This window comes from Tachyglossus aculeatus, chromosome X3, assembly GCF_015852505.1.
Source record: "Tachyglossus aculeatus isolate mTacAcu1 chromosome X3, mTacAcu1.pri, whole genome shotgun sequence".
NCBI lineage: Eukaryota > Metazoa > Chordata > Mammalia > Monotremata > Tachyglossidae > Tachyglossus > Tachyglossus aculeatus.
Window position 1 is genome coordinate 24,417,047 of NC_052099.1, and position 17,324 is coordinate 24,434,370.

General features: G+C 39.7%; 1 protein-coding gene across 3 annotated transcripts in view; it reads left to right on the forward strand.

Moving 5' to 3' along the window:
- CTNND2 (catenin delta 2) overlaps window positions 1-17,324 on the forward strand; it is a 483,758-nt gene that overhangs the window by 337,944 nt on the left and 128,490 nt on the right. For all 3 annotated transcript variants that reach the window (XM_038770310.1, XM_038770311.1, XM_038770312.1), the window contains one exon: window positions 11,906-12,038. In XM_038770310.1, the coding sequence (XP_038626238.1) occupies window positions 11,906-12,038 (133 nt within the window). The remainder of the gene's footprint in view (window positions 1-11,905; window positions 12,039-17,324) is intronic.

Sequence of the window (17,324 nt, forward strand, 5' to 3'; positions counted from 1 at the left end):
TTTTTTTATAATCAGCACAAAATCCCAGTCAATTTTCTTTTTTTAATCATGATAGTAGCTTGCTCTTATGAGGCAAAAAGGAGAGCTCCTAAGGTGGAAATGGCCAACTAATAATTCGATGTTTAATGAATTGTGTCTCAGGAGACGCTATGAAAGATGCATAATTTACATCTCAGTTGTCTTTTTCAGCTAATACGATTCCCTGATTAGGAGCCCTTTGTCTCTTAGATCCTGTACCAGAAAAGCAGAGTTGGAACTCTTTTTAGTTTGTTTCAACTCTTGCATCATCCTTCTAAATAACCTTGGGCAAATCGCTGAATCACTATGGTCTTTTAAATACCTTGGATGCCCCAGATGGAAGGCGTTGTATTACCATGGAGACAAAGTAAAGAGTCTGAGCCAGGTCTCCAACCTTTCCTTACACCATATGTCTGTCGACCACCTAGATGGTTGACATTATGACTGCGTGTCTAGTGAGCCATATGGTTACTTCTCTGATGAGAATAGTTTTGCATTACAGCATGGTTCTTAGGTTTATTAGATGGAATCCATTAGAGCGAAAGCAAGAGTTTGCTTCCCTACAGTCGAAACTCTCACGAAGGCATCACTGAGAGGAGCTGTCTTTGATGGCAATTTCAACCTCAACTTCAGCGAGGCACAAGATCAGTGGAAGGATATTATATGCCCTAGGAATATAATGATTGAAATAGTCACACCTGCTCTCCTTAGAAATGGGAAAGAGACCTGACAAGATAATAGGAGAATGATGGTGATGACGATAATGTTAAAATATAAATGGTATTTAGTCTCTGGAATAGTAGATGGGTTTCTTTCCAAATGTGTGCATGTACTGCAGAGCTCACCTGTTAAAAAGCAGGCATTCAGTCAAAAATTGAGCCCCCATCGGATTTGTGGTATTCTAAGAGGTTCTTCAGTTAATGTAGAGGTGATGGAGGGGTAATTAACCTGTGGATTTCTCAGCTCAGGCTTTCAGTTTCTCATTTTTCTCATGCATTTATGCTACAGAGACTGCACCAAAGCTTTCAGGATTTAGTTTGTGGTCGGGTCCTCGAGGTCACAAATAGAAAATCAGGAGCTCTAGACTGTGAGCCCATTATTGGGTAGGGAACGTCTCTGTATGTTGCCGACTTGTACTTTCCAAGCGCTTAGTACAGTGCTCTCCACAGTGTAAGCGCTCAATAAATATGAATGAATGAATGAATGAGCAACCCTTCCACAGAGACTTTTACACAATCCATTTCTTTGAGAGCTGCATCTGATTGAGTAGGCTGTATTTCTAGAAACCTTACCCCTTCCCCTCTCGCTCACTTGAGCCACTACCTTTTGTGTACAACGTGGAGTGACAGGAAGGGGAACTGGGTGTGAAAAGTACACCCATCTCACCAAGTGAGAGCCTATCAGAGGATTTAGTTGAAATTAATGAATGTCAAAATTCATTTTTGCATAGGTCTGTGTTGCTTTATGGCAGGGGAATCAATGGTACGGACCATTTTAAAGACAAGAAAATGTATTTCATTTAAAAACTGGTAGCAGAATAGTGCTTTTACCGTATGGATAACTCAAGTGCATAGTACAGTGCTCTGCACATAGGGCTCAAAAAGCACCATTGATTCATTTCTCACTTCAAGGAAATATTTTCAGTGGTTGAATTAAAAATAATATTGAACATATAGCAGTTTGGCTTTTCCAACCCACTGAACGTTGATTCTATATTAAAGCAATATTTTAAGTCAAGACACTTAAGGTTTATCTCTACAATTGGGGATAGGAAAGCTCCATCTCTTTAATAGCATCTGTTCTGAGTAGCAAGATTTAGGCAAGAGCCCTTACTTCTTCACCTGAGCAAAGGGTTTTCATTCTGTTACTCTTCCATCCTCATATTGATGACTCATTTTGAAATCTAAGTTTTGAAATCTAAGTCTGATGCAGTGGAGTAAGGAACAGGGTCCCCCATAGACAAAAACAGAGGTTATTTGGACATAGAACTAAAGGAATGCCTTGAGTAAATTCCAGAAAAGTACTAAATGCTCTGTGTAACATTTCATTTCTGTTAACCCTTTCTTCTCAGTACTTGAGGATCTTCTTATTAGGACTGGATTGGGGTGCTGTGTCTAATTGTCCAATTTGAAGAATGTTCTTCCTTTGGATAACGGGGGAAGGGACTATAGAAAAGTGTTGGAATTGGCCCAAGAGAGTGCCACAGCAGGGTATCTTTTGGGACGACACATGTGAGATGGGATTTTACATTTCTGTTGTCCACAGTTCATCCTGACAAGGCTACCCTGCCCCTTCCCTGCCCCATGGATTTCTTACAGTCCAGACCAACTGAGGACCCCCCCACTGATGTGGACTGAGGCAGGACTAGGAAGGGGAGGAGGCTTGGGAGGATTTATCACTCGAGTTGTTTTGTGGTCAGGGAACTCAGAACAGACTCTTTTGCATTCATAGTTATGAGTGGGGTATTCAATGAAAAATTTGTTGTTTAGTAGATTTTTCTCCCCAATGTCTCACTGGTCCTTACTTCCCACTGGGGACTCTGTATAGTTCAGGTAAAATCAGGGAAGTACACCCACCTGCAAACCAATAAAAATGTCTTGTGAAGTTTTGCTTCATTCTCTCTCTAAAACATTTTTTTTTTTGCCCAGACTGTTTATGGTTAATCCATTCTATTTTCTTATAGAATGGCTATTTTTTTAAAAATCCATCCTTCCTCTCTCTGCCCCCAATTGAGAAGAGATGGAGCTAATGTTACTCTGATGGTGATCACTGATCACTTGCTAATCGTTTGACACATGCACGACATTTTCAATACCATTGATAGGTGGAATTGCTCTAGAGTCTGCTTATGACATCTGTGGTGTTCACAGTCAAAAATAGATTGGACTCTACAACTGCTCTTTTAACTTCAGTCTGAATGACTGACTATTGAAGAACATTATTAATTCCTAAATTGTAATATCTGTTATCCTGGGGCATCAATATAAGATTTTAGCCACAAGCTAAATCAATTTTTCTAATAAGAGCTCTTCCTTCAGAGAGACCTAAAAATGGGCTGAAGACAGTTTGCTAAAATAGGGATGGAATTGTTACAAAGATTAAAAAAAACCCTTAGCAACATGTTTTCCCCATACTTGTCATGTAACAGAGGAAAACTGGGGATTCTCCAGAAGGTCCAGTAAAAATAATAATAATAGTAATAATAATGGCATTTATTAAGTGCTTACTATGTGCAAAACACTGTTCTAAGTGCTGGGGAGGTTACAAGGTGATCAAGTTGGCCCACAGGCTGGGCTCACAGTCTTAATCCCCATTTTACAGATGAGGGAACTGAGGCACAGAGAAGTTAAGTGACTTGCCCAAATTCACTCAGCTGACAATTGGAGGAGCCGGGATTTGAACCCCTGACCTCTGACTCCAAAGTCCGTGCTCTTTCCATTGAGCCACACTGCTTCTCTACCAGTCTGATTTATTTTCATTTTTATTAGTGTTCAATAATGTCAGATAGCGAACTCTTAGTCCTATGCATCAAAAATCAGGAGTAGTTAAATTGCAGTACCTAATTCTTCACCCCTAGTCTTCAATAGAATTATTGCTTCTCCCTTCTGAATACTCTTCATATGACACTAAAAATGAATGCAGGTCTCCTATAAATCTTCTGTTCCTTTGACTGCTAGCTACCTGTCAAGTTCCTGTCCTTCTTAGTATCAAGACCCTATATATTTTCATTTTCCACTTTTATTTAGGTGGAGACTTCAACTCCCCAAACTCCAAATTTTACTCTCTAATTCTTCACTTTGCACCATTTACTTCCTAGCCTCAGATTGTTTTTCAGGTTGCTTCATCTTGTATTCTTTTAGAAGATATGACCCTCAGTTAATCCCAGATTGACTAGTGCCCATGTAAGGGATTGACTAGTCCCTTACTAGGGAACTTTCTAGCCTCTCCACCATTAACCTAAATATCTTGATTTCCCCAATTGTCTGTCTCTCTTCCCACCTATATTAATAGTGCAGGTAAGAGTTCTGAGTCCCTGCTACTTGACCTTCCTCTGATCCTCTGCTTACTTGAAATTTTGAATCCCCCATTCTTCCCATCACTGAATTCAGAGAAAATGCTGTGACCTGAGAGTTGTCCTTCATGTTCAAAGATGTACCTGCGGACAGTGAATTTTTCTGCAGAAAACACACATGTAGATGGACCCATGATGTACACTGCCCTGCAGGCTGCAGTTACCTGATTACCCCTTGAATTGTAGCCTCTCAATGGTTCCCAAACAGCAAATAATAATAATAATAATAATAATAATAATAATAATAATAATAATAAATTTTGAATTTGTTAAAGCACTTTACTATATTCCAGGCACTGTACCAAGTGCTAGGTATGGATACAAGCAAATCAGGTGGGACACAGGCCCTGCACCACAAGGGGCTCATAATCTTAGACCTCATTTTACAGATGAGGTAACTGAGGCACAGAGAAGTGAAGTGACTTGCCCAAGGCCACACAATAGACAAGTGGAGAAGCTGGGATTAGAATCTAGTACATCCTTACTCCCAGGCCAGTAATTCATAGGGTGGGGCCAGGTAGTGAAGGTCAGTTTGCTTTCATTGTTCACTGAAGCCCAGCCCTCCCTTCTGTTGAGAGAACATCTGCCTCAATATTCTTACATATGTACTTAGATATCTTTCACTGTTGTCCAGTTATTTTACTTCATTCCTAAACTATCTCTCCAACTTCCCAAAACCAGCACATAAACTCCACATTCAAGAATTTTAACTAACTGTAAGTTTTGTAAACCATCAACCCCAAAGTCACTCCTACCAAAGTTTATAGCCGCTCTCTGATGTTCAAGCTATAAGGTCAGTAATAGTCATTGCATGAAGAATGCCAAATCTCAACTGAATATGAATTGTCTCAGCACATATTCCTTAAAAAAAATCATTGCCATCATCTGCAGCATTTACTTTTTGCACAGCACTGGATCAAGGGTTTGGGAGAGTGCATAATGAATCCATCCCTATCTCTGAACTCGGGAGTGATTCTTGTTGCTTCGTTATAGAAAGAAAAACAGTGTGGCCTCATGGCTAGAGCCCAGATCTGGGAGTCAGAAGGACCTGGTTTCTAATCCCAGCTCTGTCACTTGTCTGCTGTGTGACCTTGGTCAAGTCATTTCACTTATCTGTGCCTCAGTGACCTCATCTGTAAAATGGGATTGACTGGGAGCTCCATGTGGGATAGGGACTGTGTCCAACCCTAGTACAATGCCTGGCACATAATAAGCACTTTTCAAAGACCACAATTATTACTAATTATTCAAAGTACTGAACAGTGCTAGGCACTTAGTAAGAGCTTAACAAATACTATTATTATTATTATTACTGTCCGCCATCACTGACCACCTAGTGGATACAGTGCACTATACTAGGCTCTTTGAAGAGTAAAGGTGAAAGACCAGGTCCCTGCCCTCAGGGAGCTAATGATCTACCAATCGATCATTGTTCCTTTAAAGAGCTGTTTTCTGAGGAAAGAGCACAGTGGGGAGGAGCCCCTACCACCTGCCCCCAAACCTATAAAGCTTTTCCTTTTTGGATTTTGGATCGAATGGAGAGGAGAAAATGGAAAGAGCACAGCTGCTGCCACAGAACACCTGGACGATAGTACTGAAATTGCAATTAGTGCTAGACACTGGAGTTAATAATAATTATTATGGTATTTGTTAAGCACTTACTATGTGCCAGGCACCATACTAAACGCTGGGGTGGATACAAGCAAATCAAGTTGGACACTGTCCCTGTCCCATGTGGGGCTCACAGTCTTGTTCCCTATTTTACAGAGGAGGGAACTGAGGCCCAGAGAAGTTGAGTGACTTGCCCAAGGTCACACAGCAGACAAGTGGAGGAGCCAGAATTAGAACCCATGACCTTCTGACTAGCAGGCCCATGCTCTATCTACTACACTATGCATTAATTCATTCATTCAGTCATATTTATTAGTGCTTACTGTGTGCAGAGCACTGTACTAAGCGCTTGGGAAGTACAAGTTGGCAACATATAGAGACAGTCCCTACCCAACAATGGGATCACAGACTAGAAGAGGGAGACAGACAACAAAACAAAACATGTGGACAGGTGTCACATCATCAGAATAAATAGAAGTAAAGCTAGATGCACATCATTAACAGAATAGTAAATATGTACAAGTAAAGTAAATAGAGTAATAAATCTGTACAAACATATATACAAGTGCCATGGGGAGGGGAAGGAGGTAGGGTGGGGAGGAGGAGGAGGAGCAGCAGCAGCAGCTTCCCTGCTTTTTTTCAAATAAGCCAAAGTCTTGTCAGTTTAGGAAGGCTCTTAACCATTGAAAAAAGGGCTCTTTGTATTTTAAAGAAAAAAACAAAACTCTCTCAATTTCCTAGTCGGTATTTTCTCCACAATAAATACTTCATTTCAGTCAGATTCTTTAGGTCTACCCCTATGTGAGTTCTTGTGATTGTCAATCAACCAATCTACCCTTTCTTCATTGACATATGAGGTAAAGTTCAAGCTGTTTGGCTGTGCGTAGTAACCCAATGCTTTTCTTTCTGCTATCGTTTAAATCCTCTACTGCTCTGAAAATTCAAAGGCATGCTCACTCCAACAGTAAGGCCTCAATAGCAGCGAGGTATAACTCTAGTCAGAGATGACTATGATTTCAATATTTACAAACCATTCCAGGGGTATGTTCTGTCCATTTTCCCGATATTAGTTGCATCATTTAAAATTTAATTTTGAAAATGCATTAACAGAAATGGAATTGAGATCTTGATTTTTAAATGTGAATGATTATTTAATATCACTGTTCACATTGAATTTTACCATGAAAAATAGGCAATATCCTTTATTTTATAAAGAACTGTAGCAGCACATTTTAAAATTATGCAATCATTGATTGATACTACATAAATTCTTGTCAAAAAGAGTAATCACTTGGTCAAAATGAAAAATAATTCTTAGGTAATCATCAAAAGTGTGCATTCATCTTACCAAAGAGCTTTAATACCAGTTTTTCTATTTCATTGTCCAACTTTAATTTATCTCTGCTCTGTGAATTTTGATGAAGATGTTTTTAAATGTGTAGTTAAAGCAGCTAATTACAAGAAAGAGTACCATGCAATCTCAACATTATGGGAGGTGATCAGAAACAATGCTACCAATAAAAAATTAATTAGGCCTTGAAAGATTGACTTTCATGCACTTTTTTGTGTATTTTTCTCTGTGATTTGCTTATCCTGTTAGTCAAGTAAAATTCAGTATTTTGAGCTCATTTATCAGGGAGAGGAGTAGGGAGGCTTACAAATCTGATATCCAGGGAATAGAGGCCTGTTCTCTTGGGCCTGACAGCAAGTAAGTTAGGACTGATGGATTGATTGATTGATTGGAGAGGTCAAGGAGAGTAGTTTGAATTTTTCAGGATTTGGGGATTTTCAGGATTTGCCTTCTGGGGGCTTTCCTAAGGAATGTTTGATGGGGAGATGATCCTGATGAGATGCTCCCTGAGAATTATATTTAAATTTGAAAAAAAAAAAATTCCCAGCTGCCCCCACCCACTCTTCTGACTTTGCCTTCTCCCAGGTAAAGTGGAATAAAGAGCCCAGTGAAATTCAGCTGGATACTTACAAACAACAATTATCATAGGCATTGATTCAGAACTCACTGAACTTTGAATTTCTGCCCTTGGATGTCCATGAACTCCAAGCATGTATTTCTCAATTTGATTGACTGCAAACACCAACCGGGATAGAGAAAAGGCAAAGAGGGCAGGTTAAATTCTTGAAAGATCCGTTTAATCTTTGTCTGTCCTTTCACGGGTTCATTAGTCTTTCCTACTGCAGTGGATTTCACAAGCAAATAATAACTCTCCCCCAGCAAAATAAAGATTCCAAGTCCCTGTGAGAGAACAACTCTCAACACCTTCTCACAGCAGCATTGTCGACAGCATTTGTTAATTGCCTGCACTGCACAAGGTTTTTTAGAAGTATACAATAAAAATAGAAGACCGAGTGCTTTTCAAGGGGCTTACAATCAGCTTCTGTTCCCCAGAGGTCTTGGATCCAAAGGCCCTTGAAATATTATCCACTTTAATATTTAAGATATGTCCATGTGTGCCCAGGGACCTCACCCTATTTCAAGTTCTAGGCCAAAAAAAAAACCAAAAAAAAACAAACAAACCACAGGACAGGTCTGTTGGTTCCCAGGGCCCATGGTAAAAGTTTGGGAGACTTTCCCTGCTCCTCTTTCCTCTGGCCATGATAATGGGTCATTATCATCACTTGAAGCAGAACTCTGGCCCAATGGTGATAGCCTGAAAATTCTGATCCCACAAACAAGCTAACAATTGGCTTCATTAGGTGTTCTAAGACATAAATTGAACTAGGATTTAATTTGTTTTTTGAGGAAAGGATTCTTATAATAATAATAATAATAATAATGACATTTGTTAAGCACTTTCTATGTGCCAAGCACTGTTCTAAGTGCTGGGGGAGAATACAAGGTAATCAGGTTGTACCACATGAGGCTAACAGTCTTAATCCCCATTTTACAGATGAGGTAACTGAGGCACCGAGAAGTTAAGTGACTTGCCCTAAATCACACAGCAGAAAAGCGGCAGAGCTGGGATTAAAGCCCATGATCTCTGATTCTTAAGCCAGTACTCTTGGCACTGAGCATTCTACCACCCACTTTTATGCAATTGATACTTGCAGAATTAGTGTAAATAAACTATTATATTTTGATGTTTACATACTTATTTCAGGTAGCTCCCTTTAGCCTCCTACATCTCATAATACCGCAGCAAGGTGAGGTAGGCCAGTGGTGTGGCAAATGTTAATTTCAAAGATGATGGTCAAAGGCCCCCCAAATTCCTAAGGCACCCTTTTCTTCGGACACCAATCCTCAATATCTCTTTTCGTCTCCTCTGTTAACTTTAAAATGGAGTTTATAATCCTTCTTCTTACTGTAGGCGAATTAGGTGGCATTTAGGTGGTACTGCAATTCAGTTACATTATAGTCAATCAGGATCTGATGCCCTAATATTAAGGTTTGGGCAAACAGGAGGAAAGCAATAAGATTTCTGATGGAAATGTGAGCAGAGGATTCTCCAGAAGTCCATTAGCTTAGCCATACTACATGGATTGGAAAAAAATGCCAGCAAAATCCAATTGTGTATTCCTGTACAGGGATAATAATAATGATTTCATTGAGATGAGATGGAAACACATTTTCAGTAAAACATTTTTCTTTTATGGTGTGCCTTATACTCAGTGGTTACATAAAAGCAGAAAAATGGGAGCAGACATCTTTATCCTGCTTTTCCTGCTATTCTGATGGCTCAGCCAAGATGTTTATAATTAAAACTTTGTATAAAAAAGCAATCTGAGGGATATGTGAATATATATAATAAAAATAATAACTATGGTACTTGTTAAGCAGTTACTACGTGCCAAGCAGTTTCTATGTGCAAGGCATTAAGCACTGCACATATATGAGCTTGATGTGGGCAGGGAATGTGTCTGCTTATTGTTGAAGTGTACTTTCCCAAGTGCTTAGTATGGTGCTCTGCACATAGTAAGTGCTCAATAAATACAATTGAATGAGATAATCAGTTGGATATATCCCCTGTCTCACATGGGACTCACAGTCGGAGTAGAAGGGAGGGGGATTTAATCCCCATTTTAAAGATGAGGAAACTGAGGCACAGAGAAGTTAAGTGCCTTGCCTTAAGTTAAGATTCCCCAGCAGATAAGTGGCGGAGCTGGGATAAGAACCCAAATCCTCCGACTCCCAGACTCTTTCCACTAAAGGCTCTGCTACTTCTCAGTGCTTCTTGAGATTAACCTGTGAGGAGTTTACCTCTTTATATATTCTCTCACTGTTTAAATGGAATATCAGGTCACTTCTAATTTTTGATGTTTAACTTAAATCATACTTCTTACTGTTGGAAACTGTTACTGAATGATGCCCTTAACACAATAGCAGTATTGGTGAACAAATGGCAATTATCTCTGTTGTAATGTATTTACTGGTAGCAATGTAATGCAATTAAGGGGATGGGAAATAACCCTTGTAAGGAAGAACTAAGCTTGGATAAGTGAAGTCCCAAAGGAGGTCTAGGAAATTGACTTGCAAGAAAGGATGTTCAGCTATTAATAGTGAACCACTCTGTTCATGGAGGAGAGGACAGGAAGAGTAACCTTTAAGGACAGCTGAAGGAGTGTAGCTTGTACCACAGGGGGTCATGTTAGAAGGATGAAGGGAGGGAATTTCCCCAACAACTTATTAACTACCCTATTAACTCTTTGGAGCCCACCCCCTTTTCACACGTCATTACTCACAATTAAAAAGTTGGCACCTTCAGGTTATAGATTAAAGAGAACTTCCTTGTAGGTGTTAGTAGATATTGGTATATTTTGGGGTTTTCACTTTTGCTGGGGAGTTTATCAGGATTTATTACTATAATAAAAAAGCAAGTGAATCAGTGGGAAATTGTAATATTTTTAGGTAAATACAAATTTATCTGGGGCCAGACCCATTCTCTCAAGTAGCTCTGGATCACTGCAAAGATGAGCAGGTTCTTGGGTTCTAGTTTTGAGCCCAGGGAAGGGACTATCTGGGTTCAGAATTGGGTTCACTGCTCATAGTCTCTCAAAATAAACAGGAATCCTGACATAAGCAGATTCAGTTGCAAATTTTGCAGACACCAGAATTTAGTGAAGGCAAGGAATGTGAAGTCTAGGTGGAAAGACTGGCAGTCGAGTAGGAAGAGTAATGGCATTTATTGAGGATCCGCTCAGTGCATTACACTGTATAAATCACTTGAAAAATATACAGCAGAAGATGTGAGCCCATTGTTGGGTAGGGACCGTCTCTATATGTTGCCGATTTGTACCTCCCAAGTGCTTAGTACAGTGTTTTGCACACAGTAAGCGCTCAATAAATATGATTGAATGAATGAATGAAGCACGTTTCCTGTCCACAGTGAGCTTTCACTGTTTTTTTGAGAAACCCCAAAATGAAGGGCTCTGAACATTGAGAAGTCATTTTGGTTGTAGCAGAAAACCTTCATGAATTTCATGGGGAAAAATATTTAAAATTAATAACATAAGTCATAAGTGAAGGGTTCCAACCAGTATATCACGAGCCTTATAATCAAAAGTTTCTTAATTGCAAAACTATCCCTCATGCTGTTGTTAAGTTCATTTTAAAATTAATATAGGGCCCTTTCCATATTGTTATTCCTAACCAAAGGCTGGGCAAAACTGGCTCTTTCAAATGGGCCCTTATATTTCTCAGAACAACAATCATTCTTATATTTTGTGTCTGCACCCTTTCAATGATATCATCGTGCCAAAATAATACCCAATTGGTTTACAGTTTTGGTGTCTGTTTGCTCTTTGCTTGCCACTTAAGATGCCTAAAAGTGGTCATAGATAACAAATGTAGTAGTGTATTTAGATTGTAATTTGATCATTTGCAGTTGTAAATTAAATATGATATATCTAAAGCGATACGCTTTAGTGTAATGACTGTCAATTTTGGTTAGTAATTGGAACATATGGTAGGCTGAATGTATTGTATATCCTTTTTTCAATCCACATGCACACATAAAAGTCAGATGTGAAATTCATTTCAAATTCATCTAAAGGTTTTCACAATTGTTTGGAGAAACAAGGATACCATAATTCAGTGTCAAATTGACAAGTGCCATAGTAAATTCAGCATCCATGTGGGCCAAAAATTAATTGATAAGATTCAATTTTATTGTACTTCTGAGCAACTCCTGTGGTCTGTGTTAGCACAGGTGGTAGTGGTCGCTGACCATTTTCTGACTTCCTTGTGTACAGAGAATTTGGTTGGAGAGACCCAGAACTTCCTGAAGTTATCCAAATGCTGCAGCACCAGTTCCCTTCAGTGCAGTCGAACGCCGCTGCCTATTTGCAACACCTGTGTTTCGGAGACAATAAAATTAAAGCAGAGGTAAGATCTGTTGTAATTTTCTCTCTAACAGTGTCCTATGAATAGTTCATATTATTTAGAGGAATTGCATGTGTGAGAGATGCAGTTAAAACAAATATGTGTTGTGGGGTTGTGTTCTTTTTTTATGCTTTGCTCACTGTCCTCATTATGATCAAAGCATTTTTCAAACTCCTTTTTTAGGAGGAGAAAGTTCAGGAAATAAAAAGGGAAGGTCTCTGCATTTGTACCCTCTGCTGCCTTCTCACATTGTGTGCTAACATCTATGGTTCCTTAATACTTCTGAAGAACAGTCCCCATGATTAGTGTTAAGCCACTGCTTGCTTCTGACATAGAAGCCCTTTTGGGCAGCTACCCAGCTGAACAGAAAGAGAGATCTATGTGAAGGCCTCTCATCTGCTATTTCCTTGTTGATTTTATTCTTTTCGGTGCCTTAGCTAAATCTTTCTTGAGAAGTCGATGTAATTCTCCTGCTCTTGGAATATCTTACTGTTTCCTTTCGGCTTTACACTTCACGATTCAGTTTTCTTGCGAAGGGAATATTCAAGGTGAGACCTGGATTAGTCATCAGATATGAGTTGTCCCACTTCTTCCTTCACCTAGAAAGGAAGATTTTTGGGGAAGACATGTAGAAATGCTTAGTCTATCAGGCATCCTGGATACTAGAAAATGAGGACGGCAGGGGTTATGTCTAACAAGACAGTTGTATTGAATTCTTAGAAGTCCTCAGTACAGTGGTGCTCTGCATACTGCAAGCACTCAATAAATACCATCGATTGATTAATTTTCCCTGGGCTGGGATCATTTTGATGTGATATTCCTGGCCAGAAACCCTCCGATTCAGCAGATACACTTTTGCCTTGCAAATTTTGGGCAATGAGCATTCTGTGGGCAGGGATCGTGCTTACCAACTCTGTTATGTTGTATCCTTCAACCACTCTGCCCACAGTAAGTGCTCAATAAATACCCCTGATTGATTTAATTGACTGAAAAACCTTCTGTTAAAGCAGGGGGTAGACATTTTGACAAGCCAGTAAAGTTTCAAACCAGTAGCGAGGTAAGATGGACTTGACAGCCAGCTGCTCACTCTGCAGAGGATCAGCAGTGGTTGTGGGTGTACAAGTTGCAGATTGGGAGAGCAAACCGCGTTGGTGGTATGACACATCTCTCTTGACAGGAAGAGAGGGAAACAAAGGTGCCTGACATGACACGGATGTTGTCCACGGTGACAGTTTGTAAAGAAGGGTGGCTTCGAGAGCTGCTCTTGAAAACTAGAAGGTGTTGATGACCACCCTCAGGGAAGGGCATGTAGGAGGTTCAAGCTCAGGGGGCTTGTGGGAGATGATAGAAGAGAAACTGACTGTCTTTGATAAAGAACATTGCTGGCTGAAATCAGATGTAAAGTAGCAATGAAAGACTTAATTTATTACCCTTCACTTCTTGTTCCTTTTAAAACATTTTTTTCTTTTTTTCTGTCACTCCCCTTTCTCACTATAATGTCTTGTCTCATTCCCCCCCCCCCCATATTTTGTTTTGCCTATTTATTCTTAAATAGAAAGAAAGTCTATCTAAATATCCTCTCATTCCAACTTGTCTTTTAGCTTCCTGGGTGCAGGAGGGCTTTAATGTTTTATTGTGTCTGTGATTTTTATTTTCTTCATACCATCCCTCTGCCATCCATTAGGAAACAGTATCAGTGGGGTAATTAAAAGTTTGATGTTCATTCATTCATTCATTCAATCGTATTTATTGAGCGCTTACTTTGTGCAGAGCACTGTACTAAGTGCTTGGGAAGTACAAGTTGGCAACATATAGAGACGGTCCCTACCCAACAGCGGGCTCCCAGTCTAGAAGGGGGAGACAGACAACAAAACATATTAACAAAATAAAATAAATAGAATAGTAAATGTACAAGTAAAATAGATAATAAATCTGTACAAACATATATACAGGTGCTGTGGGGAGGGGAAGGAGGTAGGGTGGGGGAGAGGGGGAGAGAAAGGAGGAGGCTTAGTCTGGGAAGGCCTCCTGGAGGAGGTGAGCTCTCAGTAGGGCTTTGAAGGGAGGAAGAGAGATCCACTAGGCCACATTGTGGATGCCAAATTCTATCCTGTTCACTAAGCAAGCACTTAAGACGACAAATGATTTTTTGCCCACCCAACAGGGAACAGGGTAAAGCTGTTCACACTTTGCAGTTGTTGCCATCAACAAGAACCCCAAGCAGCTCTCTGAGATAGACTCTAACCTTATTGCGGAAGCAATAAGGAGAACCGTAGAATTATAAAATGACAGGATAGCCACAAGACTTTGGCCCTATTCCAAGCAAATCATCACAGTCAGGTGGCTATCTAGCCAGTATTCAGCAATCAACAAGGAAAAGAAAAATCCACATTGATTTCCCAATGATGACACTTCGTTCAATTCATGTTGTTTCTAGCTTTGTTTCTCTCCTTGAGATGAACTGGATAGCCATTTCTGAGTAGGTGTGATTCTTTTTCTGTCTCCCCCTAACTTGATTTTGATTGCAAGCTCCTTGATGGGATAGTGTCCATTTTACTCTGTTGTACTTTCCTGCATGCAGGAAGTATTCAATGAATAACATTGATTGATTTGTAATGTTCACTCTGAACCTCTGGGTGCGACTTCTGGGAAGGGAACTTTGAAATAGTGTTAATAGTGGACTATAGATGTATATTTAGGATTGAGCATAACCTTTTAATAGGCAATATTCAGGTAATCAGAAAGTAGGTAAGTTTTCATTGCCTTGAATTAAATGTGTGTTTTGATTGTCCCCATAAAGCCCCATCTGTCTGACTAGTATCACCAATAATCCATTGACTATTGCATCCTTTGATTAATTTACTGGTAACTGATAACCCACGGGACTATGCATACCAAAATCCTGCCCAACCATTCTCTACTTTATACTATCTAGTCTTTTTTCTTAAATCTTCCTGTTTTCCTGATTTTTGCTCTTCTGTTGCCTCTCATCTCTTTCCTTTTGTTATTATTGTTTTTTGTCTTGTCCACCTGTTAACTTAGGGTCATTTAAGGGCCTCTCTTTTTCAATCAATATTTTTTGAGTGCTTACTCTGGGCAGAACACAAATGCTTTAGTACAGTACTCTGCACACAGTAAGCACTCAATAAATATGACTGAATGAATATTAAGAGTAAAGTGAGAGAGTAGAATAGAGTTATTAAACTCAATTCCTGCCCTCAGAGTTACAGGCTAGGCATTTTCATTCTAGTGGTGGAGTTGACAACCTCGATCTCCTTTTCCTTTCATTTCCCACTTGCCTTTTTCTTCCTTTCTTTCCCTCTTATTTTTCTTTCATTTTTAAAAATTTTAGCATTTTGAGCGTTAACTTTAGCATTAAAAATGTGCTCAGCTCAGTTGTTGGAACAGAGTAACTAGTTTAGGCCTGCATGAATCAGATAACTCTGCACTATGTCTGTCTGTACAATGTTTGTTCCCAGCAGACTCTATTGAAACTCTCCGGCACCACTGCCTGGTGCTCAGATCACCATACTCTCTCCCTGTCTGTCACTATTCCTTAGACTTTCCCATTTTATCCCCATCCTCCAACCTGCTTCTTTAAATTGTTTCCACATTTTCCTCAGTACCCATGCCCCCCCTTCCCTCACCCTAAATCCATTCCCGGGCTTCTATCTCCCCCTCATTCATCTAATGATGAAAATTTTAATTGATTCCTGAAATTTGCCATTAAAACCTTGTCAGTTGGAAGCTGACTAGTGCAAGAAGTGATCTTAATCGAATTAGCAAACCTAATTACAGCTCCTGTGTAGATTCTGAGTGGAAGGGATATCATCTGAGATTTTTCTGAGTTTGATTTTTAATACAGGAAAAAATAATTGACCACAGCTTACAGAATGAGGTTCTTTGGAGAGGAGAAAATTTCCCCTAAATATTTTTTTTTCTTACACTTTAGACCTACTTTATCCATACCAGGTATTTTGTAGATGTTATTGAAGAAGGAGTAGGTAAATATTGGTTATTGACAGCAACACGGCTAACATTCTCACTTTGCGTAATATACACTCCATGAATAGCAAGAGAGCATATTTGAAAGAAATCATCATCATCATCAGTCGTATTTATTGAGCACTTACTGTGTGCAGAGCACTGTACTAAGCACTTGGGAAGTACAAGTTGGCAACATATAGAGACAGTCCCTACCCAACAGTGGGCTCACAGTCTAAAAGGAGGAGACAGAGAATAAAACCAAACATACTAACAAAATAAAATAAAATAGATATGTACAAGTAAAATAAATAAATAGAGCAATAAATATGTACAAAGATATATACATATATACAGATGCTGTGGGGAAGGGAAGGAGGTAGGATGGGGGGATGGAGAGGGGGAGAGGAAGGAAGGGGCTCAGTCTGGGAAGGCCTCCTGGAGGAGGTGAGCTCTCAGTAGGGCCTTGAAGGGAGGAAGAAATGTGATTTTACCCTAATCTGAAGGAACATTTTAAAGCCTGTATTTTCCTGCTGTTCTCAGAAGATCATTGTTTGGCTTACCTTTCAATAGCCAACTCAAGTATTGTCCCTGATGTTCAATACTTGGTTCAGTTTTTAATGTCTGTATTCATTGTGCATTGATACAAAAATTCATTCATTCAATCAATCATATTGGGCGCTTACTGTGTGCAGAGCACTGTACTAAGCGCTTGGAAAGAACAAGTTGGCAACATATAGAGACGGTCCCTACCCAACAACGGGGTCACAGTCTAGAAGGGGGGGACAGACAATAAAACAAAATGTGTGGACAGGTGTCAAGTCGTCAGAACAAATAGAATTACCCTAAACTAACATGAACCCAAGTGGCGATTTTGTCTTATGTTCATTGTACCTCTGACCCGTGCTCCTCACCTGCTTCAGTACTGCCTCTAGGAGGAGGGAGTTTGTGGCTAAAATAGCCAAAGGAAAGGGGGAGGGTTTACTGTAGACAACCCACTCACCATCTTCCTTCCAGCCACCTCCTATAAGAGAGGAACAGGAGCTGAACAGCACGAGTACGGGGAGAGGGAAGTCACCTTTTGGTTAATTAATCCATCAGATGCTCATTTTGGCATTCTGTTTTCAATTCCAAGTTATCCACATTTTTGGCTCATTCTACTGTTTGTCCTTTAATGTGTCTCAAACCAGTTCACTGGTATCCTCTGGGAAAGGTTAGACAACCAAGGTTCCATCTACAAACATCTAGTTTCCTTGCTTTAACGTAGTTTGCGATACAGAAAACAACAAATCTACAGATCTATAA